The 24,793-nt window shown below is 40.5% G+C and overlaps 1 protein-coding gene across 3 annotated transcripts in view; it reads left to right on the plus strand.

Annotated features, from left to right (window-relative positions):
* The window catches only part of FARS2 (phenylalanyl-tRNA synthetase 2, mitochondrial), a 535,745-nt gene that overhangs the window by 308,112 nt on the left and 202,840 nt on the right, over positions 1-24,793 (plus strand). For all 3 annotated transcript variants that reach the window (XM_057304896.1, XM_057304897.1, XM_026511427.4), the window contains one exon: positions 13,210-13,370. In XM_057304896.1, the coding sequence (XP_057160879.1) occupies positions 13,210-13,370 (161 nt within the window). The remainder of the gene's footprint in view (positions 1-13,209; positions 13,371-24,793) is intronic.

Below are 24,793 nucleotides of genomic sequence, written 5' to 3' on the forward strand. Positions count from 1 at the left end.
GGGATGCTTTTGTCCAAGACCTCTGCTAACTACTAGTCCCGTCAGCTCACTCTGTATGTATTAGTCACGTTCAATGTGAAAGGCATGTTTGGTGTGGTGGACGGAACCCAAAATCCAGAAAAATCTGATATATCTGAGCACTTACTTATGCAAGTCATTCTACTACCTTTCATGGGAAATGATGAAGTCAATTAGGAAATTGGCAGTTAGCTACAAAGTAGAGAGCACACAGGCATAACTGGAATTTTCTGATGGTTTGAAGTACTTTGAACATAGCCCCTCTACGAAAGTGTTTGGACGTTGGATACATACTTGAAGGGAAAAAACAGATTTGAGTCCCCTTGCCGGTGATTTTGCTTAAATGGTGTTTATTTTTTAAGTATAGATAATAATTCCAGTTCTGACATTCCCATTAGGATCATTGTGAGGATAAAATCAAGATAATATTGATGAAATGTTTTGTGATTGATAAAGTTCTATAAAATATGAAGGCCAGTTGCTTGGTTATTTCAGTACTTCTTGTAGCAGTTATTTTGGGAAAGTGGCAATTGACAAAGTCAAAGAATTCCTAGAAATTAGCCCCTATTGACAAGGAAGGAAAAATATACTTAATATAATTTTTTTAAAAAAATGTTTTTCAGTGTGGTAGTTTGAAGTTTTAATTTGGTCCTTGGCTTTGCACCAAAACATTTTGAGAGGGAACCTCAGGACGCAGGACTGTTTACGTTTCAACAGTTCATTCACTGAGGAATAAAATAAAATAGACAAAATACTGAACCAGAAGCAGTGTTAAGGTCCTAAGCTTCGAGGAGCATGTGACCCAGTGCCAGCTGCACTGTATAAAGTAAGCTCAATGAATAGTGATGAAGGTTGGGATGAATCGTTAAAATATTCATCTTTTCCTGTTGTTTTTTCTGTTTCAGTTCTTCCCTTTCTGAGATGTGTTTTTCAGAAATGGCATTTCTGATATCACCACTGTTAAAATACCACTTCATATTAGGATAGGTAAGATCTCTCACAGATACATCGTTAAGAGAAAGTCACTGTATTGAAAACTTCATTTAAACTCTACAGTTCTTCGTAATACTGCCATTTAAATGAAGCAAGTAATTTAAGAAGTAGAAAAATCTCAACACCTTTCCTTCCATACCTTTCACTCACTTTGCAAATATCCAAGCACTTGCTTTGTGCCGCACACTGTTCTAACCACTAGAGAGGTATTAGTGATGAAAACCAGCAAAGATCCTGCCCTCACGGATTACAGACTAGCAGCAGTCTGACAATAGACAATAAATAAAAGAAACATGAAAGGCTGTAGTTTCTTAGAAGGTGATACTCTCTGAATAAAACAGGGCAGAATAAGGGGGATTGGAAGTGTAGATTGGTGGAGAGGTATATAGTTTTAAAGTGACTGGTCAGGGAGGCCTCCTTGAGAAGGTGACATTCGAACAGAGACCTGAAACAGGTGGGGGGAAAGACCATTCCCAGTGGACACAGCTGTCCAAGCAAGGGGTGCAAAGTTGAGTGTACCTGCATGTCTGAGGGTAGAAGGAGACCAGATGGCCAGAGAGGGCAGTTGGCAGACAACCTTTGTTATGCTGTTCAATGTTATACAAAATTATTTTGCTGTACTTTGTATTTCATTGAAAGCTTCTTCAGAGTAGACCTTGGTTAACTACTTCTAAACTGAGCCACATCCTAGACTGTTAAGAACTGGAAGGAACTTGAGATGCTGTATTATTGCTGTTCTTTCATTTTATGGGAGAAGCAGCTCGGGTCCACTGAAATAATTGGCTGCATGGTGGCTCAATTGGTAAATCTCAGTGTTTTCAGAGATGGATGTGGTAATGAGAAAAAAGAAATATTTTAGAAAGTGAAGTATACGCAGAAATTTTCTTCAAAGTTTGCAAATGTTTAACCCCTTAAAATTTTATTTTTATGTGGTAAAATGTATACAATATAAAATTTGCCATTTTAACCATTTTTAAGTATACAATTCACTGATATTGATTTCACCCACAATGTTGTTCAACCATCAGCACTATTGATTTCCAAAACATTGTCATCACCTCAAGCAGAAACTCTGTATTCATTAAATAGTAACTCCCCATTTTCCCATCCCTCTAGCCCCTTAGTAACCTCTGATCTTGCTGTCTCCATGAATTTACTTGTTCTAGATATTTTGCATATGTGAAATCATACAATATGTATCCTTTTGTGTCTGGCTTCTTTCACTTAGCATATCTTTTTCAGGGTTCACTCATGCTATAACATATCTTAGGACTTCATTTCCTTTTAGGGCTGAATAATCCATTTTATACACGTACCACATTTTTTTATTCATTCTCCGAAATTGAGTTGTTTTTGTTTTTGTTTTGTTTTGTTTTGTTTTTACCTTTCATCTACTGTGAATAATGCTGCTGTGAACATTGGTGTGCAGTTCTCTTGAGTCCCTTTTTTTCAATTTTTTTGATATATATATATATATGTGTGTATATATATATATATATCCATCTGTGTATCTACATATGTCTATAACCATATTTTGTATATACATGTATATATATACACCCATGCATACAGATAGAGATAGATAGATTGATCTATTGAGGGGGAGAGAGAGAGAGAGAGAGGGAAGAATGGCTAGGTCGTAAGGTAATTCTATGTTTAACTTTTTAAAGAACCACCAGACTGTTTCTCACAGCAGCTGTGCCATGTTACATTCCCAGCAGCAATGCGCAAGGGTTTCACTTTGTTCCTGTCCTTGATGGCACTTGTTTTCTCAGTGTTTTGTTCGTTTGTGTGTTTGCTTGCTTTGTATGATAGTCGGCCTAGTAGGCATGAAGGGGTATCTCACTGTGGTTTGGGTTTACATTTCCTTAATGACTAAGGATGTGGCGCACCTTTTCATGTGCTCTTGGCTGTTTGTAGAACTTCTCTGGAGAAATGTCTATGGAAATCTTTTGCCCATTTTTAAATTGGGTGGTTTGTCTGTGTGTTGTTGAGTTGTAGGAGTTCTTTATATATCCTGGATAGTAAACCCTAAACAGATACATAATTTGCAAATCCTGTCTCCCATTGGGTGTGTTATCTTTCCACTCTCCTCTCTGTATTTTTAATGAACACCTTGATTTTTTTTAGAGTAGTTTTAGGTTCATAGGAAAATTGAGAGTAACATACAGAGTTCCCATATACCCTCTGTACCTTACTCTGCCCCCACACGTGAATAACTCCCCAATTATCAACATCCCCTAACAGAGTGCTACAGTTTTTACAATTGGTGAATCCATAGTGACATGTTATTACCACCCAAAATTCATTTTATACCTTAGGGTTCACTCTTGGGGTTGCACACTTCATGAATTTGGACAGATGTATAATAACATGTATCCATCATTATTATATCATGTAGAGTATTTTTCATTGCCTTAAAACTTCTCTCTGCTTCTTGCCCCCCACCAAATTCTCCCAAATTCCTCATCTTCTTGCATTGTCTGACAAAGGTATAATTATATTATGTCACCGTCTCTCTCTGGTTCAAGGTCATCCCATACTAGAGATGAAGGCACATAAGCTTCGCTTGTCTTGATACAGCTTACATACTGTGTGTTTGTGTGTATTTCTGTTTCATAGTCAACAACTGCCCATTCTCAGCCTTTTCTCAGGTTGGTGATATGACCTTTTCTGCATGGCACAGTGATTTTTCTAGGCCTTTTGGGATGGGGGTCTGAGAAGTATCTCCACCCACCTACCACCACCACCGAGAGCACAGATGTCCTATGCCTTCCGAGGCATGGCGTTGAGCAATAGCAGACAGTTTGAGTCTTTCCTGAGTGCTCTTTGTTCCCCATCCTGACGCATGGCTAGCGTAACCATTGTCTCTCTGAGATGCCTCTTGCTCGCAGCGTCTCTGCTTGGAAGGGCCAGACCAGAGGCTGTGTGCCAAGCCTTGTGTGGTGCTTTGATTTCTCTCTTGCCAGTGCTTCTCTTTCTGCAGCTGTCGAGGCAGAGCCTGGAGGGCCATTAGCTGTAGAAGGGGACAGTTTATGGGATTAGATGGTTTTAGGCTCTAAGATCCACTTAGTTTCTACACTTTCACAGTGAAGACTTCTTACTGTCCTCTTTTCAGTTGCCATTCACCTCTCCTCCTCCTCCTCTTTTTCTCTCTCTTCTTTTCAATTTCCCCATCTCTGGGCTCTTACCTCACATTAGTTTGCTTCAGTATATAGGCTGACCTTCTTAGAATGATTTTCAGCACCACCAACAAACAATTTTCCTGTGTGGGTTGCTCCATTCAGCACAAAGCTGTGTTAATCAGAATATCTAATTGCTTCCCATCCTGAGTAGTCTGTTTAATTGAGGATGTTTCTCTGTAGTCAGCTTTCTGCTTTGGGGACTCTAGTTTACTGGAACCCTCTAGTATTGGAATAGGGAAAAAATATACTGCCTTAAAACCCTGTCAGCCCTTGAGCACCTGGCAACAAATTACAGCTGAGGAGTGCCAAAGACCTGAAAATTAGACTTGCCTTGGCTGACAGTATCTTTAAGTGTCTAGTTATTTATGGCTCACTTTCTTCCATAAAGAATTTGAAGTGCCATATAAAAGTGTGTATAAGAGGATAAAATAAATAGTTGAGATAATCAGGACAAAGAGGAAATAAGGATAAGAAAATAAAGCTGGGCCAAGAGTCACACAGAGAAATGTACCTTGAACACTTGTACAGTCGTAGAGGTGACCTGCAAGGTTGACTGTAAGCTTCCATGGGACCAAAGTAAGGAGAGAATTATGATCAATTATGTAACTCATGGTATCGTTAAATGAAAAATAATCCAGTTGTTCAGGGAAAAGGAGCTTTTTCCATCTTCTTAGACCTGAGATCAATTTATTTAATGATGTCTCATAGGGAAGATTGTGTGATACAGTGATCAGCATCCTGGACAGAAGTGCGTGGTGTCTTACTAATGTCCTAGCTGGAGAGCACAGTGCAGGGTGCAGTTCAGAAGAAGCTGTTCTAGGTGGGACCAAAACAAAGTATTTCAAAGGCAAAATTTGGTACAACTCAGCAAATAGATGCCACATCCTTTCTTGCAACTCTCCACAGTAATTGATTGTCACAAGTAGGCTTCTCCCTAAGAATAATTGTGAGACTCGGAGTATGGTGGAAGGACGCTGGAGGCCAGCTGCTCCCTGCTCCTAACCAAGATCTCGTCCTTAACCAAGGTGGTTGGGATTCCAGGTGCTTGATGTAATGGCTCCCTCACTGGTCTTAGCATTGGGTCCTCCTGGTAGAGCCAGTGTCCTATCTTCAGCAGAGGTTCTGAGCTCATCCCCACTGACAGCTAGGTGAAACTGACACCCCTGAATCATGCACACTGTGGATTTTTGTAGATCATGGTCTTCGTAAACTCATGTATCAGTAACCTTTAAAATGTTTTCCTCAGGAATTTTTATGTAGTCAGTCATGCCGTCCACAAATAAAGACTGTTTTACTTTTTTCTTTCCAATTTGTTAATCTTTTTTTTTGTTTTTGTTTTTGTTTTTACTTTTTCTCCCCCTTCCCCCACTGGTTTGGAACTCAGGTTAGTAGAAATAGAAGTAGAGAAAGTAGACATACTTGTCTTCAAGTTGACCCTGAAGACAAAGCAGCTGGTCTTTCACCATTGAGTATTACATTAGCTCTTGGTTTTTTATTGTGTCTTTTATTAGATAAAAGAAATGCCCGGTGTTCCTCATTTGCTGAGAATTTTTATAAAGAATGGATGTTAATTTTTTCAATTGCTTTTTCTGCATCTACTGAATGATCATGTGTTTTCTTTTTTAATCTGCTTATATGATGAATTACATTGATTCATGTTCATATGTTGAGCTAACCTTGCATTCCTGGGATAAATCCAGTCCTGACGTTGTGTTTTCTCATGCGTTGCTGGATTCAGTTTGTTAATATTTTGTTAAAGGTGGTTTGTTTGTTTTCTCTGTTCATTATGCGTATTAGTTTATAGTTGTCTTTTCTTGGAATGTCTTTGTCTAGTTTTGGTATAAGGGTAATCCTACCCTCATAAAATTTCATTATTCTCTACTTTCTGGAAGAGTTTTGTAGAATTTGTATTATTTCTTTCTTAACATTGCGATAAAATTCATAGTAAAAGCCATCTGATCCTCAAGTTTTCTTTGTAGGAAGGTTTTTCATTACATATTCAGTATTTTTAATTGATATAGGTTATCTGTTCTTAATGGGCTTTGGTAGTTTGGGGGTTTTTTTGGAGGAATTTGTCCATTTTGTATGGATTGTTGAATTCACTTGCATAAGTTTATTCATAATATTCCCTCATTATCCTTTTAGTGTCTCTAGAATCTGTCTTTAGTGAGGTCTTATCTTTCATTCCTGACATTGGTAAGTTGTACCTTCTCTTTTTTCTTTTTTTCCCTTATTTGTCTGGCTAGCAGTTTTTTTATCTCTTTTTTTAAAAAACAGCTTTTGGTATACATATACAGTGAAATATTACTCAGTCATAAAAAGAAATAAGACCTTGCCATTTGCAGCAACATGGATGGACCCAGGGTGAAATAAGTCAAATAGAGAAAGCTTTTTTCTTTTTTATGACTGAGTAATGTTCCATTGTGTATATATACCACCTATTCTTTGTTCATCTATCGATGGATACTTGGGTTGCTTCCATATCTTGGCTGTTGTAAATAATGCTGCAATAAGCATAGAGGCGAACGTATCTTTTTGAATTAGTGTTTTCATTTTTTTTGGGGGGGGGGTAAATACCCAGTGGTGGAATTACTAGATTTTATGGTATTTCTATTTTTCATTTTTTGAGGAACCTCCATACTATACTATTTCCCAGAGTGGCTACGCCAATTTACATTCCCACCAACAGTGCACGAGGCTTCCTTTTCTTCCACATCCTCGCCAGCACTTGTTATGTGTCTTTTTGATTCTAGCAAATACCATATGATTACACTTAAGTGTGGAATCTAGAAAACAAAACAAAGAAATAAACAAATAGCAGAAACAGACCCATAAAAACCAAGAACAAACTAATGGTTGCCAGAGGGGAAGTTGGTGAGAGGGTAGGCAAAACAGGTGAGGAGGAATGGGAGATGCAGGCTCCCAGTTAGGGAAGAACTCACAGGATTAAAGACACAGCATAAGGAATCATGTTGTATTGTGACAGATGGTAGCTACACTTGTAGTGAGCACACCACGACATAATGGAGCTGTGTAGTCACTATGTTGTACATCTGAAACTAATGTAGCATCGTGTATCAACTAGGCTTCAGTTTTAAAAAATTCTTTTAAACCAGCTTTTGGTGTCATCAAGTCTCTATTGTTTTTCTGTTATTTTATTTTATCACTTATGTTGTTATTTTTATTTTTTCCTTCTTTTGCTTAGTTTGTTTTTAATTTTCTTTTCTTTTTCTAGTTTTGTAAGGGAATGGGTCATTGATTTGACACCTTTTTTTTTTTTTTAAGATTTTATTTATTTATTTGACAGAGACAGCCAGCGAGAGAGGGAACACAAGCAGGGGGAGTGGGAGAGGAAGAAGCAGGCTCCTAGCGGAGGAGCCTGATGTGGGGCTTGATCCCAGAACGCTGGGATCACGCCCTGAGCCGAAGGCAGACACTTAACGACTGCGCCACCCAGGCGCCCCAGATTTGACACCTTTCTTATTCTCTGACAGAAGCATTTAATGCTATAGGTTTCTTTTGAATCATAGTTTTAGAGCCTTAATTTGTATGCATGTCAAGGCATTTCCTAATTTTTCTTGTGATTTTTTTCTTTGAATCTTGGATTATTTAAAAGTATGTTGTTTAATTTCCCTATTATTTGGGAGTTTTTCCAGGTATTTTTATACTGTTGACTTCTGATTTATTTTCATTTTGGGCATGGGTTGTTCCTTGTTAGTATTTTGAGATTTTTTTTGTGTTCCAGAAAATGGTCTATGTTGGCAAATGACCCATCTGCACTTGAAAAGAATGTGAATTCTGTTGTTGAGCAGTGTCATGTGCATAATTTTATATGTGATGAAATTAACAACCTGTGATGTATTGGAAATTTTTTTGAAAGTTCTTCAAACTTTTTCAGGCCAGTGCTTCTCAATCTCTCTGTAACATAGCTAAATATTTGTGTTTCCATTTGTCTTTATGATTGCCTTGATGCCAAGTGATAAACAGAAATGCTACTATTTAACTTACAGTGAAGCATTTTTCCAGCTTGACCTTACACATCGAATCTTGAGGCTCCGTGAGAAGTCAAGTTCAGCTAGACTGCATGGAGATCTCTAGAACAATTTTAAGCTTCTTTTTGTGTTTTAGAAAGACAATAAATGCAAAATAAAAATAAGAGCAAATATGACTCTTGGAGATGAGTCATTCATTGTTCTATCCTTATACATATCTAGTGGTGACGGTGTCCAAATATATGTTTCAGAAAGGGAATTAGTGGCACTAGCCAGATGGACCAAATAGGGAGACAGACGGTGACTACTTGGGTGTTTCTTGGAAGAGCCCAGGTGAGAGATGTTTGTTGAAGGTGCAAATATGTAGTGACAATTAGACGAGAATGATGGGATAGTTTTGAGAGAAATTTTGAGATATAATTTAAAGGTCTATATCTGAAATGAGGTAGTGTTGGAGTAAAAATTTCCTCCCAGGTTTCTGCCTTGAAAAACTAGACGGAAGTTGATCCCACTCATCATAAGGTAGAAAAATCAGATGAAAAGCAGCATATAGTTGGGAGAAGGAGTATTACATAGCCTTGGCTTAGGACTGTTTGCTCTATATGGAGAATGAGCAATGTGATAAATAATGTGGGGTGGCATGGCCTTTGGATAGATGTGATATTATGACATAATTGATACTATGGCATATGCAGGGTGTTACAATATAGGGGATTCATCTTATTTTAAGCTTAATTCGTGATCTCTCCTATGTGAAACCCTGTCTAGTCTTTATTTGCATTTCCATAATGGGAAATGTTTACATAAAAGGCAAAAACCCAGATAATTTAAAAGTGTCTGGTTAGTCCTTGTTGAATAATAAACCACTTCAAACTTAATGGCATAAGAGAGCTACCATTTATTTTTTTTTATTTTTTTATTTTTATTTTTTTTTTTAAAGATTTTATTTATTTATTCGACAGAGAGAGAGACAGCCAGCGAGAGAGGGAACACAAGCAGGGGGAGTGGGAGAGGAAGAAGCAGGCTCATAGAGGAAGAGCCTGACGTGGGGCTCGATCCCAGAACTCCGGGATCACGCCCTGAGCCGAAGGCAGACGCTTAACCGCTATGCCACCCAGGCGCCCCGAGAGCTACCATTTATTATTCTGTGCTCACAAATTTGGACAGCACATAGTGGGGATGGTTTGGAAATGTATTGGGTCTTAGAGAATGAAACTGACCAATCCTGGCTATAAAAGGGAGACATAGAAATCCGTTTTTACTAATCATGATTATCCTAAAAGTTTAGCCCCATTGTGACATAAGAGGAATACTTTGTTCTTATAACCTCTTAAAAATAAACAGAAAAGAAATTGCTGTATTTTATCTAGTACCAAAAATCTCTATTGTCTGAAATATTTCTTGTCACTCTTTATTTAAAAAGGCATGTAGTGTGAAGTCTCCCCATCTTTGTCCTCTAGTTGCCCAGTTCTTTCCCACCCACCCCCAAATTAAAAACAAAGTCAGACAGCTGCTGCTTTGAGTTTTTGAAATCTTTCAAAGGTTTTTTTTATAATAATATGCCATTGTGTGGACATAGCCTAGTTTATTTATTCAGCTCCCTAGTGATGGACATTGGGTTGTTCATAGTCTTTTGCTTTTATAAACAATACTCCAGCAAGTGGCCTTACACATTCATAATTTCCCGTAAGTAGGATGCATTCTAGTAGCTAAACTAACAAGGCGGTATACCCATCTGTAGTTTTGACAGCTCCTGCTATATTCTGCTCTTTAGGTCAATGGGTTAAAAACCCAACTGGGAACCTACCAGCTGTGTAGAGGGTGCTTGTTTTTCCTTGGATTTGCTATCAAGTATGGGATCAGATGTGTTTATTTAGCTAATCTGATAAGTAAAATATGGTAACTTGTGCATTTTTTCTTGCATTTTTCTTAACTAATCTCTTTGTTTGCTTAAAGGTAATTTTTCTTTCTGTTTCTATGACTGTCTTCATATTCTTTGTTCATTTAAAAATTGAGGTTGTTGGGGCACCTGGGTCACTCAGTCAGCTGAGCATCTGGCTCTTGATTTCAGCTCAGGTCATGATCTCAGGGTCATGGGATTGAGCTCTGTGTTGGGCTCCATGTTCAGTGTGGAGTCCGCTGGAGGTTCTCTCTCTCCGTCTGCCCCTCCCCCTGCTCGCTCTCTCTCAAATAAATAAATAAATATTTTTTTAAAAAATTAGATTGTTGCTTTTTTTCTTACCTACTTTTAGGGGCTCTTTGTAATTCTTGTTTTTGCTTTAGAAAATGTTTTGGGGGCTGGGGAACTAGCTGGGGATAGATGAAAGGAACAAAAGCTAAGACACTAAAAAAAGAAAAATACTAGATATTAAATAAAATCTTACCCTGAATCTATTGCTCATTCAGTTATAGATATCAGGCTCTAGGTGGTTGGTTATATCTAAAAAAGTGATCGTGAAATCTAAAAGTTTACGGAAAAAGCCTAAGTTACAAAGCAGCATTAACATTCCTACCTATCTTTATTACTTTCTTATTGAAATGACTATAATAATTTCAAGAAAATGTTTTAAAGTTGTTTTAAAATTATTATCCATTATCATTCTTGAACATCTGATTTTGCTTTTATTTTTTCACAGTACAATCCTCATTTGTAGCTATATTCAATAGTAGTATCACAGTACATATTCATGTTATCGTAGATATTCTTCATAACTTCTTATAGTCTGTCACTTAATAAATATGTATTTGTATGGCTATGATTTTTAATGACTGCATCAACATATCATATAACTTTTAAGCCATTCCTTAATTTGGGCCACTCAGGTTGTTTCCTGTTTTTGCTCTTGTAAGTTGTACCACTGTGTATCTTCTTTCATTTATGTTTTTCTTTTGTTGAATTATTTCCTTAAGATAAATTCCTGAGTGGAGTTATAAGAATAAAGAATATGAACATTTTTAGGATCGTTATATGTGTTGTCATGTTGTTTCCAAATTGTTGTAAAAATACATAGCATAACCAGCAGTGAATGAGGATGCTAAAACCACACAATGCAGAATATTCTGGAAACACATCACCAGGACTGTAATTTTCCTTTTCAATTAAAGAAAAAAAATTCTTCTTTAAATATATTTTAAAAGTCTAACACGGTTATATTAAATTTCATATCTTTAACTAGTCAGCAACCTTTTTTTAAGGCCTCATGCATCAGTATGAATTATTCTAAAATATTTTGCCTCACACTTCAACTGCTCTCTTAGGCACCTGATCACGGGGTCACGGGTTGTGCAGTTTTTCCTGACCCCACTGGCTTCGAGGTTAAAGACCCCTCTTTCCTCCTCCACACCTGAGTGTTCATTCTTACTCAGGAACAAGTGCACTCAGCCAGCCACTTGCTTTTCTTTCATATACACCTTCCCTCCCGCTACTGAGCCATTCTTTCTCTCTGTATCTTTTTCTTTTGTGATCTCACTTTGACAATTTTAATTCATTCAGCTTTTAAACAAACCATTTGAAGAGGCTCATACTCTTGCATGGCTTCAATTATATGTTTATCCTTGGTTTTTTTTTTGTTTTTTTTTTTTTGTTTTTTTTTATAAACAGTGGTGGTAGGAGGACAAGGAAAGAAATGGATCCTCTCCTCTCTTACCTGCCTCAACCTTGAACCGTCTGCGTTTCCAGAATCCACTCCTAACCATTCCATGCTTCACTGTCACCCCTTTGTTATTGAAGATGTTGCTTCAGTCTGGAATTTTCTTTTACCTTTCTCCACATTTTGGATACGTAGTTGTTTTCTTTTGCTGGGTAACAAATTAACCTCATACTTAATGGATTAAAACCACATAAATTCATTATGTCACATTTTCCTTGCATCAGAAGTCCGGGTGCAGATTGGCTGGGTCCCCTGCTCAGGGCCTTCATAGGTGGAGATCAAGGTGTCAGCAGGGCTGTGTGTTCTTCTGGAATTCAGGGTCCTCTTCTGAGCTCATTCACACTGTTGGGAGAACTCATTTCCTTAAGGTTGTAGGCGTGAGGGTCCCATTTCTTGCTGACCATCAGGGCCTCCCCCAGCTTCTAGAGGCCTCCCTCAGCTCTTAGCCACATGGCCTTCTCATTTCTGTCAGCTGACTTGCTCAGATGGACCTACATATAAAGTAATCTAATCACGGGGTGAAATCCCATCCCGTTCCTGGAGCCACCCAAACTCAAAGTGGGGGATTTACACAGGGCACGCATGTCGGGAGTGAAATCTTGAGGCCATTTGCAGCCTGCCCAGGATCCTAATCACCTTTAGGAAAAATTATGATCCTTTCATGAGCCCTTTCTGTAAGCTTTTCCAGTAGTATGAATTGCTCTGTTGCCTTCTTCACACAGCACTTTATGTCTTTGGTCTTACTCTGCTTCAGGTAAGCAAAATAAACCCTTCAAGTTCATGGCGTTGCCATAATGTAAACAACACATATTACCTTTGGAGTGAGTGGTACTAGATAAGCATTTCCCCTTGGCTTCCTTGCTCTCCGTGTATTATTGAGGTAACTCTTACTAAGGGTGAAGGTTGTTTTAATGAAATTGAGGGTTCTTTCTGAATATGAACAGTACACTCTGGCATGTTTCAAACATACCTGACCGTCTAGTGAGCCATGTAGGGACAAGAGACGATCTTTTCTCTCTCTCCTCTGTAACCTGCACATAGTAGGCTAAATGTTCAAATCAGGGCAAACAAGGATTACTCAGAGGCAGGAACCAGGGCTTTAAAGAGCCTGGGATATAATTATAAATTAAAGGCAATATTAGAGACAGCGTGACTCTAGAGTGCTTCAGTGAGGGAAGTGAATGAGGGGTGTGGGAAGCATGAGAAATGTAAGACGGGGACCCTCATGGATGTCTCCACGGCCCCTCCCCAGTGCCTTACCACCAGCAGGTGCTCCACCAGTAGTACTGGTTACTTACCAGCAAGTAGCATTCAACTGTGAGTCTTTATATATTTTAAATCAGATGTTTCGTTTTGTTTTCCTAATTGTAGCTGGTGCTCAAGATCGGATCGGTTGGGCCTTTGGCCTAGGATTGGAAAGAATAGCCATGGCCCTGTATGACATCCCTGATATCCGCCTCTTCTGGAGTGAGGATGAGCGTTTCCTGAAGCAGTTCCGCGTGTCAGATATCAACCAGAATGTGAAATTTCAGGTAAAATTACTTGAAGAATATAATAATGATAATAATAATAATATAATGGTTTTTAAGAATTAAAGGGTAATATACTTGAAAAGAAACTCATGGAATTTAAAAATAATGTGTATTTGAAGTTTTTTTTAATAAGATTTTTTATTTATTTATTTGAGAGAGACCACGAGCAAGAGCGCAGGAGAGAACATGACCAGGGGAGAGGGATAGAGGGGGAGAGAGAAGCAGGCTCCCCGCTGAGCAGGGAGCGCGATACAGGGCTCTGTCCCAGGACCCTGGGATCATGACCTGAGCAGAAGGCAGGCACTGAACTGACTGAGCCACACAGGCACTCCTTGGAAAGAAATTTTTAACTAGAGGTCCATAAAGACACAGGAGTTCATAAACCATCAGAAATTGTATACAGAAAAATAAGAGATTTTTCAAGATTTTAGAGCAAAGAACTCACTTTGGGCTTTGTTAATGACCATTTTATCATTATGAAATAGTCATCTTAATCACTGATAAAACTTTTAAAGTTTAGTTTTCCTGATACTAATGTAGACACATTGGCTTTCTTTTTTTTTTTTTTTTTAAGATTTTATTTATTTATTTGACAGAGAGAGAGACAGCCAGCGAGAGAGGGAACACAAGCAGGGGGAGTGGGAGAGGAAGAAGCAGGCTCATAGCAGAGGAGCCTGATGTGGGGCTCGATCCCATAACGCCGGGATCACGCCCTGAGCCGAAGGCAGACGCTTAACCGCTGTGCCACCCAGGCGCCCCCACATTGGCTTTCTTATGACTAGTGTTTGCAATGTGTGTCCTTTTCCTCATTTTCACTCTAGGTCCTTATATTAAGTGTGCTTCTTGTAAACTGCATAGAGTTGGGTCTTTTCTAGATAAGCCTGGATTTAATTGGAGTGTTGAATACCTCTTACATTTGCTATAATTACATGGGAGAGTCTTGGGCTTAATTCTGTCATTTTTTATTTCTTTCCCTTTCCACCTTCTCTTCTTTCTTCATTTGGAAACTGAGGTTTTGTGTTTCTTGGTTTGCTTGTTCTTTTATTCCATTTTATTACCCCTGTTCCTGTTCAGTCTCACCGTTTTATATTTTTTAAAAAGATTTATTTATTCATTATTTTAGAGAGAGAGAGAGCACGAGCTGTCCGGACCCCGAGACCATGACCTGAGCCGAAATCAAGAGTCGGTCATTCAACCGACTGAGCCACCCAGGCGCCTCTCCATTTTGTATTTTTAAATGGCTCTTCTAGATTACAACATGCATAATTAACCCATCACCCTTTACCATGGTAACTATTATACAACTTCACGAGACATTTAACAGCCTTCAGGAGTGTGGTTTTGTTTGCTCCTCTTGAATTTAATATTACTATTGTTATTTTACTCCTCCATGTATTATAATCCCACAGTATATCAGTCTATTTGCTTGCAATAGCCAGTCGTCTTTTTAAAGAGACTTAAAGCTATGTCGCTTTATATCTCCCTTGATATTTACCCCACCGATCATCATTCCTTTCTGCCGATCTTCGTTTTTCTCTGTGATCATTTCCCTTTGGTCTGGAGAACTTCCCTTAATATTTTCCTGCAGTGCAGCATGAATGTTCACTTTTGCTTGTCTGGAAATGCCTTTGTTTCACCCTTACTTTTTAGGAGTATTTTCTACGAGTATAGGTACCTAGGTTGCCAGTTTGTGCGCGTGTGTGTACGTGTGGGCGCGAGTGGATGTGTGTGTGCACGTATGGACACGTAGGTGTGTATGTGTGTGCGCGTGTGTGTATGTTTGTGTGAGTGTGCGCGTGTTTTCCTTTCAGCTCTTGAAACATGTCATTTCATTGCCTTTATCTTTGTGCTCTGGTTTTCAGTGGTTTGACCTATGTGTGATTTTCTGTTTTCCTGTTTGGGGTTTCACTGGGTTGAGTTAATGTCCTTCAACTACCCTTGAAACCTCACTTAATATCTCTTCCAACAATTGTACTTTATTCTTTCTTTTCTTTTCAGGCAGCAGCTGCATGTATGTGAGACCATTTGAAATTATGCCATAGTACTCTGATTCTCAGGGTGTATGTTTTATTACTGATTTTTTTTTTTTTTAGCTCACTGCTTTATTTTGGATAGTTTTTATTCTCTTATCTTTGTGTTTATTAACCTTTTCTATTTTGTCCATTTAACCATTAAGACCCTCTAATGAATTCATTTTGCACTTATTCTACAATTTCTATGTGCTTCCTTTTCAGAGTTTTTAGTACTCTGGTGAATTCTTCATCTTTTCACCCATTTTGTACACTTTCCTTTAAATTCTTTAGCATCTTCATAATTGTTTTTAAGTCCTGTCTGTCAATTCCAGCCATTTTGTTATCTATTGTTCTCCTTTTATTCTTTTTTCTTTGTTTTGGGTCACATTTTTCCTGCTTTTCCAATTACCTCACTTTTATATTGTGTATAAAAGAACAAAGAAGCCGAAGTAGGTAATATCTGTCCTCAGAAAGCCTTGTCTTTTCCCGTCAGGCAGCTAAGGTGACTAGGCGAGATCTCTTCGTTCTAATCAGGAGTTGAACTGGATTCCGGATTTCACATCTGATTTCCTGTTGATGGGGAGATCTGGCTCCACGGTAGAGTCTGGGATCTCTGCACGTGAGATTACGTCTCTGTCCTTTCCGCCCGATTGCCAGCTTCTTTACCACCAGTGCTTGACAGGCAAAAGTAGGCTGAAGGAGCACTGGCTGGCCGTGGGGGCTCGCCATTCCTCCACCTCCCGGTCCGCCGTACTAGCCGGTGCTCGGCTGAGAAAAGGTCGGCTTCTGTCTCATTGCAGCCAGGTTTCTTCACCGAGACAGGCTAGCTCTTCTGCCTGCTCACGCGCCGGGGCTGAAAGCACCCAGCAGTGCCTGTCCACCCCAGAAGGGCTCCTCTCCCTCTGGAATTCTGCTGGATTAGACTTGTATCCAGATCTCCTCAATGTCTTGCATGACAAATAAGATTTCCAAATTTATTGTGTTCTCATCATTAAGTGGGACCAATGGTTTTCTGTGACCTTTTGTGTCCTTTTCCCAAAAGTGGAAAAATCTCCTACAACTTATGCACATTTTTAGTTTCACCTTTAGTGGCCTTTAAAAAAAATCGTTTTTTTTTTTTTGTTTTTTGTTTTTTTGTTTTTTGTTAAAGTAAGCTGTTTATTTTTGTTCTAGCACCAGGTCCTTCTAGGTTAATTTAGAATAAAGCTCCATCTAAATGATCAAATGTAAAAACCTGACTAGGGATGCCAAGTTTTCCTCATTCACCTTTTCGTTTTTTCAGTCATTTATTTAATTGGCAAATACTGATGGAACAGCAGCCAACACTGTACAGAGCAGGGCGCTCGACGCTGGCGGGACACTCACAGACGACTAACAGTTGCTGCCAAGTCAGTGGCTCAAGTCCTATCTTAAGTGCACTTTAACTGTCACCTCTTGGGAGACGCAAAGATATCCAAGAAGAGACCATGGGTGTCTTGTATTACATGTCATTTTTTGTTGTTTCTTCTGCCTTCCCTGGCTCACGGTCTCAGTCTGTTCTCTCTCGGGTGCTGACTGCGAGCGGGCCCGCTCCCCCGTGCAGGTGGCTACCGCTTCCCGGCGCCCGAACGCGGCGGCTCCCTCCCCCTTCCGTTTATCTTCCGATATCTGTGCCTGGTTTCATGGCTCCCCGCTTCGTACCTCAATACTCAGCGCTGGAGATGTTCATTTGTAGAGATCCAGATGCATCTTCCTGCGTCTCAGGCTGATTCCGTGGGTGTTCAGAATGGTCTGGTACCTATCCAGCTCGACTCAGGGGACCGGCTGAAAAAGGGGTCCCCTACTCCTCCGCCATCTGAACTCCTCCCTCTGCCTTCCAATTTCAAAGTCAGTGTATGCATACTCGCACTATAATGTGATTTCAGTGGCTGTCTTTATGTAGTAAATTTAAGAACTTCTGATGGACTAGTTAGGATTTGATTGCTGAAAAAAATATCTGCCCATAAAATACTTTGTGAATTATAGATCACAGAGAGCTGTTTCCTAATTGTTCACCTGTAATTAGTATTTATTGATTATATTCCGCGTTAGCTCCCTATTGCTGGCATTGCAAGTTACCACAAATCTAGCAGCTTACAACAACATCCTTTATTATTTTATAGTTCCAGAGGTCAGAACCGTAAAATCAGTCTGACTGGGCTAAGGCGAAGGTGTCAGCGGGGCTGATTCCTTCCGGTGGTTCGAGGGGGAAAATCCATTTCCTTGCCTGTGAGAGCTTGTAGGGCTGTTCTCATTCTCGGATCATGGCTTCCCCTCACACTGCCTTTTCCCCTCTCCTTCCCTCTGTGGTCACATCACCTTCTCTGAATTTTTGTCTTCCTCTTACAAGAAAAGGACCCGTTGTGATTACATGAACTCACCAGGATGATTCAAGATAATCTCCACATCCCAAGATCCTTTCTTAATCACATCTGTAAAGTTCTTTCTGAATGTAAGGTAACCTGTTCACGGCTTCCGGGCCTTAGGACGTGGGCATCTTTGGGGGGCCGTTATGCAGCTTAGCACATATACCTTTACATATTCTGTTTTCATCCTGGCAGGTGTAAGAGAGCAGATTTTGTGGCTGGATATAAGTAATGCAGACAGTACTGGAGCGTTAGCAGTTTTTAGCTATTTGTCTGGAGCGGTCATGGTTACATATACGAGAGGAATGAGGCTCATTTCGTAACTTAATGTTGTTGGCCCGTCTTAAGGCTATTTCACATGATCATTCTACTATGCAAGACTCTTCTCCAGAGCGGACGGAAGGAACGTGGGTGAAGGTCTGCTGGCAGCTGTGAGTGTGTGGCTTCTCTGGCTGGGAAACTCGGAGCCGTTTGGGAATTGTATTGTGCAGGGCTGGCAGGAGGCAGAAATTTCTTTTCTTTCATCTCCCTTCAGGCCATCCAAGATTATGTTTTAGGCTCTCGGCTTCTCTGGCATCTTCCTCTGCACAGTCTCCGTGGTCTTCTAAATCCATCCGTCCGCCTCGCTAGGCTGGCTCTCTTCCAGGGGCTAGCAGCAGTCTGATTTTTCTCACCCCAGGGCCTCATCTATGCCGCTCTTTCCCGAATACCTTCAAACCGTCGTGTGCATCTAGGAAGTAGGAAACTCACGTTATAATGTGATTTGGATTTTTGGTGTCTGCTGTACATGGTTTGAGCTCAGCACTTTGTCTGTCGTGGCTCTCTTTGCCCAGCCTTGAGTGGTGCCTGAAATACAGGGATGAACACGCTGGTGGTCTTATCATCCAAGCGTCTTCTTATTCTGCACAAGAGATCTTTGTCCCGCACTCTAGCTCCCCTGGCTGGGCTTGTATTCTGGCGTTTGGGCACTTGCTCTGTGTACCTTTGCCACCTCCCCTCGGTGACATTCACTGCTTCCGTGCACGGAGTTGAATCTTCAACAATCCAAGTTTTGTTCGTCTTTGAAGTGTTCTTTAAATAGTCCTAGATGGTGAATTCAATACTCAGTGCTATACAGAGTAATTCTTGTTGAAAACCATTCGTTAATCACCATCGTGAATTGTATTTATAAATTTTACTTAAATATTGTGAATTCCACATGTGTCCAGAGTTGCTCACGAGGTCAGTCCCTATTTGATGAAATAATGCAGCAACGTTGGTAGTTCTCTTTTCTCCCAGTTAAGGAGTTTTATTGGCTCTCTTCTGTGGGCCCAGGCTGTATTTGTCCCTAATCCTGAATATTAGTTCAAACCCTTGTCCCTGCCGCAGGAGTAGGTGAGCATGGATGGGCGTGGCTTGCAGGCTTCCCCGCCCACACCCTGCGTAGGAGCGTAGTAGGAACAGTCACACTTAGTGGTTAACACTCATTTCGGCCTCACTCTGTGCTCAGGATTCTAAAGACCTTATGTGCCTGAATGTAGTCCTCTTAATATCCCTCTGAGTTTGGGTACGATTATTCTTTGCACTTTACGGTTGGGGAAATGGTCGAGGGAGAGAGCCCAAGCAAGAGGAGCGAGCAGCAGGCAGAGGGAGAAGCAGGCTGCTCGCTGAGCAAGGAGCAAGATGTGGGGCTCGATCCTAGGACCCTGGAATGAGGATTTAAATTTTTCTAACAGTTCCGAAGATTGGTGTACAGTTTATAGAAAAATAAGGCATGGAGTGAAGTGGTCCAGTTGATCAACTTACTGGCAACGAGCTGTGTGTGTTCACGCCTCGCCCACTTGAGGTGCACATGCGTCACCCGAGGCTCTTGTTAAAATGCAGATTCTGATTTAGTGTGGCCAGCACGGAGCCTGAGACTCGTGTTGCCAACAGACTACAGACGATGCTGACGCTGTCGGGCTACGGAGCACACTCCGAAGCTGTGGAAGGACGGACAGAATCATCTTCCTTGTCAGAGCCTCCCTACCCCACCTTAAAACGAGACGATAAAGTGAGATAGCCTGACCAGGTGATTAAACTCACTTCCTCCACTGTGCATTCTAGATTTCGGCTTAGTGTAACTGATGTGGGAAACAAAGGCAGAAGAGAAATTATTAAATTTCCTTACTACTTGCCACCCATTGACAAGTCCTTGAAACAGGCAGAGTGACCTTCCTCTAGGGACTCAATTGCCTTGAAGTGGATACCTTGCTAAGGCAAAGGGCAATCTTAGCCCAACCCCCAGGCTCCTGTAAGTCTACTTTAACATATAAAAATTCCTTTGGAAACTTCCTTTATCTCTACCCCCTAAGATACGTGTTGACAATCATCCCCCAAGCTTATGACCCACAGATATCCATCTGAAGGGTCTCATGACTGAGTTTTTACTAAACAGTAACAAATGATCTTTTCCCAACAATAGCAAGCCTCCTCAGGTCTTGGAAACCTTGTTTCCAAAATACCTGGGAGGCTTAAGCTATCCCTAACCCCCTCCCAACTTGAAAGTATATCATGGGCCACTCCTCGTGACCCCAGTGCAGCTCTTTCTGCCCATGGGTTCTGTCCCCATGTTTTAATAAAACCACCTTTTTGCACCAAAGACGTCTCAAGAATTCTTTCTTGGCTGTTGGCTCCGAACCCTAACATATTTCCTACATCATAACTATTACAATAAGCAGATCTGTGAATTACGATTCCTTTGAACTAATCTTGAAACTCTTCTTTCTTCTTGCCCTCGAATTTGTTACCATGAATTTCAGTTGCAATCCTGTAACACTTTTGTTTTTATGACCTGCCAAAGGGCTTCCTTCCTTCTTCCTTTCCTTCTTTTACTCTTCGCTTCTGTCCTCCCTCCCTCCCTCCTTCCTTCCTTTCTTCCTTTCTTCCTTTCTCTGTCTCTCCCCCTCTCTCATTCATTCATTCATTCATTTTTTTGTATTTGTCAGTATGAAGGGACTGTGTGAATAAACTCGTACAGTTTAAATGCATATTTAAAACATTATGCTTAAGTCAGAGATTTGTGTGCTTTATTTATGAAGAGAAAGCAGTAGTACTTAATTTGGGAAAAAACGGAACTAGAGATGTGAAGGATGAAGCTGGATGTGCACAGGATGCAGTGCAGCCCTCAGCAGGACGGTAACCGTGAAGGTCATCTCTGAGGTCAATCACAGATCGACTCCTGTGGGAAACTGTGTTAGAGTTGGCCTAGCTCTCCCTATAGTACGGAGCATCAACGGGGATGCTTGCTTATATGAAGACCGGGAGTTTCTAGAGGCCAGGGTTGGCCATTTTCCCTTATTGATGTCTTCCAGCAATCCTAGTTCAACGGCCGATATGTTGTATGTTAATATGTTTGGTACCTTATAATATTTGTTTGTTGAGTGCAGGCCACAGGGCTAACTGCTTGGCTGATCTTATAGCTTTCATTCATCACAATCTAATGGGGTGGGTACTATCAACTGATTTCACTGGTGATGCAGCTGAAGCTAGGAACCACCAAGTACTCAGCTAAGAGAACTGTCGTAGTAAGGGACACAGCTAGGATTTTGTCTGCAGCTGACTGCAGAGAGCTCCCGATGGTGAAGTAGTAAACTCTGTTGTGCCTAGACGGAAACACTGTTCTGGAATCAGGAAGACGAAATTGACAGTTCCTGACGTCACGTTTCCAATCTGGAAGAAGAGGCAGCTTTATCAAGAGATAATTATAAACTAATATAGAGTCAGTAACGGAGCCGTATACGTGCTTGTAGACTTTGCTGACACTGACCAATGCATGTGGAGGTCAAAATTGTCTTCTTCCTTTTTTTTAATCCTTTTTTGCTAGTTTAATTCTCGAAATCCCTCCATGTCTCTCCAGAATTGTGTTAGGACTTTGAGCCTGTGATTACTCGCTAATCTCCATGGCTTGGAATAGCTCCTAGATCTAGTTCTGCCGTCATTATCATAAATGTTGTCTGATAGAGACTTAATGCAGGATTATGCAGAGTTTCTTCATTCTATTCCCAAATAAATCCAGCTGTGAGAATCCCACCAGCTTCATTGTATTGCAATGATATGAATGGCTCTCCAATTTTTTCACTATTTCCATGTGAATTTTTTCCCCAACTCACATATACACAGAAAACAGATAAGTATTTTTCTTTTTCTAGAAAGGGATGGTTAGCCCAAGAAACTGCAGGTGTACCTCATTTTAGTCTGCTTGTTTTATTGCATTTCATAGATACTGCATTTTTTACAAAATGAAGGTCTTTGGCAACCCTGTGTCCAGCACGTCTGTTGGCTTCATTTTTCCAGTATCGTTTGCTTGCTTTGTGTTTCTCTGTCACATTTTGGTACTTCTTGCAATACTTCAAGCGTTTTCATTATCATTATATTTGTGAGGTGATCTGTGATCAGTGATCTTTGATGTTACTAGTGCAATTGTTTGTGGCACCACAAACCAAGCTAAGACACTGAACGTAATTGAAAAATGTTGTGTGTGTTCTTGCCGCTCTACCGACCACCCAGTCCCCCATCTCTCTCCCTCTCCTCACGTTCTCCTATTCTCCGAGACACAACAATATTGAAATCAGACCAATTAATCACCCTACATGGCCTCCAAGTGTTGAAGTGAAAGGAAGAGTTGCCCATCTCTCACTCTAAACCAAAAGTTAGAAATGATTAAACTTCCTCACTTCCTTCAAATGCTAACATAGGCCAAAATAGGCCCCTTGCCCCAAACAGTTAGCCAAGTTGTAAATGCAGAGAAAAGTTCTTGAAGGAAATTGAAAGCGCTACTCCAGTGGACACACGAATGATAAGAAAGCAAAACAGCCTGGTTGCTGATGTGGAGAAAGTTTTAGTGGTCCAAACGAAAGACTACCAGCCATAACATTCCCTTGAGCCAAAGCCCAATCCAAGGCATGACCCTAACGCTCCCCAGTTCTGTGAAGGCTGAGAGAGGTGGGGAAGCTGCAGAAGGAAAGTCTGAAGCTAGCAGAGCTCGGTTCCTGGCTTTAAGGCAAGACGCCGTCTCCGTAACATCAGAGTGCAAATGTAAAGCTACAAGTGCTGATGTGGAAGCTGCCGCAAACCATCCAGAAGGTCTAGCCAAGGTCACTAATGACGGTGGCTGCACTAAATGACATATTTTCAGTGTAGACCAAACAGCCTTCTATTGGAAGAAGATGCCATCTAGGACTTTCATAGCTAGAGAGGAGAAGTCAATGCCTGCCTTCAAAGCACAGGCTGACTTTCTTGTCAGGGACTAATGCAGCTGGTGACTTGAAGTTGAAACTGATGGTCGTTTACTATTCCAGAAATCTTAGGGCCTTTATGAATTATGCTAAATCTCCTCTTCTTGTGCTCTCTAAATGGAACCACGAAGCCTGGATGACAGCACATCTGTTTACATCATGGTTTACTGAGTATTTTAAGCTCTCTCTTGAGACTTACTGCTCAGAAAGATCCTTTTCAAAATATGACTGCTTATTGACAATGCACCTGGTCACCCAGCAGCTCTAATAGAGACGTACAACAAGATGAATGTTGTCTTCATGCCTGCTAACACAACATCCATTCTGCACCTCATGGGTCAAGGAGTGATTTTAACTTCCATGTCTTAGTATTTAAGAAATGCATTTTGTAAGGCTGTAGCTGCCAGAGATAGTGATTCCTCTGATGGATCTGGGCAAACTGTATTGAAAACATTCTGGAAAGGATTCACCATCCTAAATGCCATTAAGAACATATATGATTCATGGGAAATGATCAAAATATCAACATGAACAGGAGTTTGAAAGAAGTTGATTCCAACCCCCATGGATGACTTTGAGGGCTCAGGACTCCAGTGGAGGAAGGAACTGCAGATGTGGTGGAAACAGCAAGAGAACTAGGATTAGAAGTGGAGCCTGAAGATGGGACTGAACCGCTGCCATCTGGTGATAAACTTGAACAGATGAGGAATTGCTTCTTGTGGACTACCAAAGACCGTGGTTTCCTGAGATGGCACCTGCTCCTGGTAAAGATGCCGTGAAGACTGTTGAGATGACAACAGAGGATTTAGAATGTTACATAAGCTTAGTTGATCAAGCAGCGGCAGGGGTGAGAGGATGGACTCCAGTTTGAAAGAAGCTCCACTGTGGGTAAAAGGCTATCAAACAGCATTGCGTGCTACAGAGAAATCATTAGTGAAAGAAAGAGCCACTCACTGTGGCAAACTTCATTGATGTCTTATTTTAAGAAATTGCCAGAGTTCCCCCAACCTTCAGCAGCCACCAACCTGATCAATCAGTAGTCATCAACGTGAAGACAAGACCCTCCACCAGCAAAAAGACTACAATTCACTGAAAGCTCGGATGATGGTTAACAATAAAGTATTTTTAATTAAGGTATATACATTGTTTTTTAAGACATAATGCTATTACACATTTAATAGACTTCAGTATAGTATAAATATAACTTTTATATGTACTTGGTGAACCAGAAAATTCATTTGGCTTGCTGTATTGTGATATTTGCTTTATTATGAACCTGTAATAGAAAGAGGTAGAGGAAGATGTGGGAAAGATGACCATCTACAGAACCTTTTGTATGTGCTCTGTAATCATTGTTGACTGCAAAATGAGGAGAGATGCAATGAGCAAGAGAATGGACAAGTTTGTATTGGGAATCATTATAGTGCTTATATGTAAAGCATTTATATCAGAACCTATCACATAGTAACTGTCTCATCCAGGTTAACTAGTATTCATATTTTTATCACCACCACTACTAATACTGTCACCAGCACCACCATAACTACTATAGAACATAACTCTTCTGAGCACAGCAGCTACAGTCCTCATGATTCCGGGCCCTTCCTGCCCATAATTTCCATCTTTAGCTTGCTTTGCCAGCATTGGTGTTATGTAACTCCACTCTTACGATGTTAGGACGTTTCATTGACCTGTAGTCTATGGAGTCCTCAGTACTGTGGCCCCATGTTTGTATTGGAGCCTCTGTCCTCAGAGGCCTGTGGATTTATGAC

The sequence above is a fragment of the Ursus arctos genome, unplaced genomic scaffold (genome assembly GCF_023065955.2).
Source record: "Ursus arctos isolate Adak ecotype North America unplaced genomic scaffold, UrsArc2.0 scaffold_31, whole genome shotgun sequence".
Taxonomy (NCBI): domain Eukaryota; kingdom Metazoa; phylum Chordata; class Mammalia; order Carnivora; family Ursidae; genus Ursus; species Ursus arctos.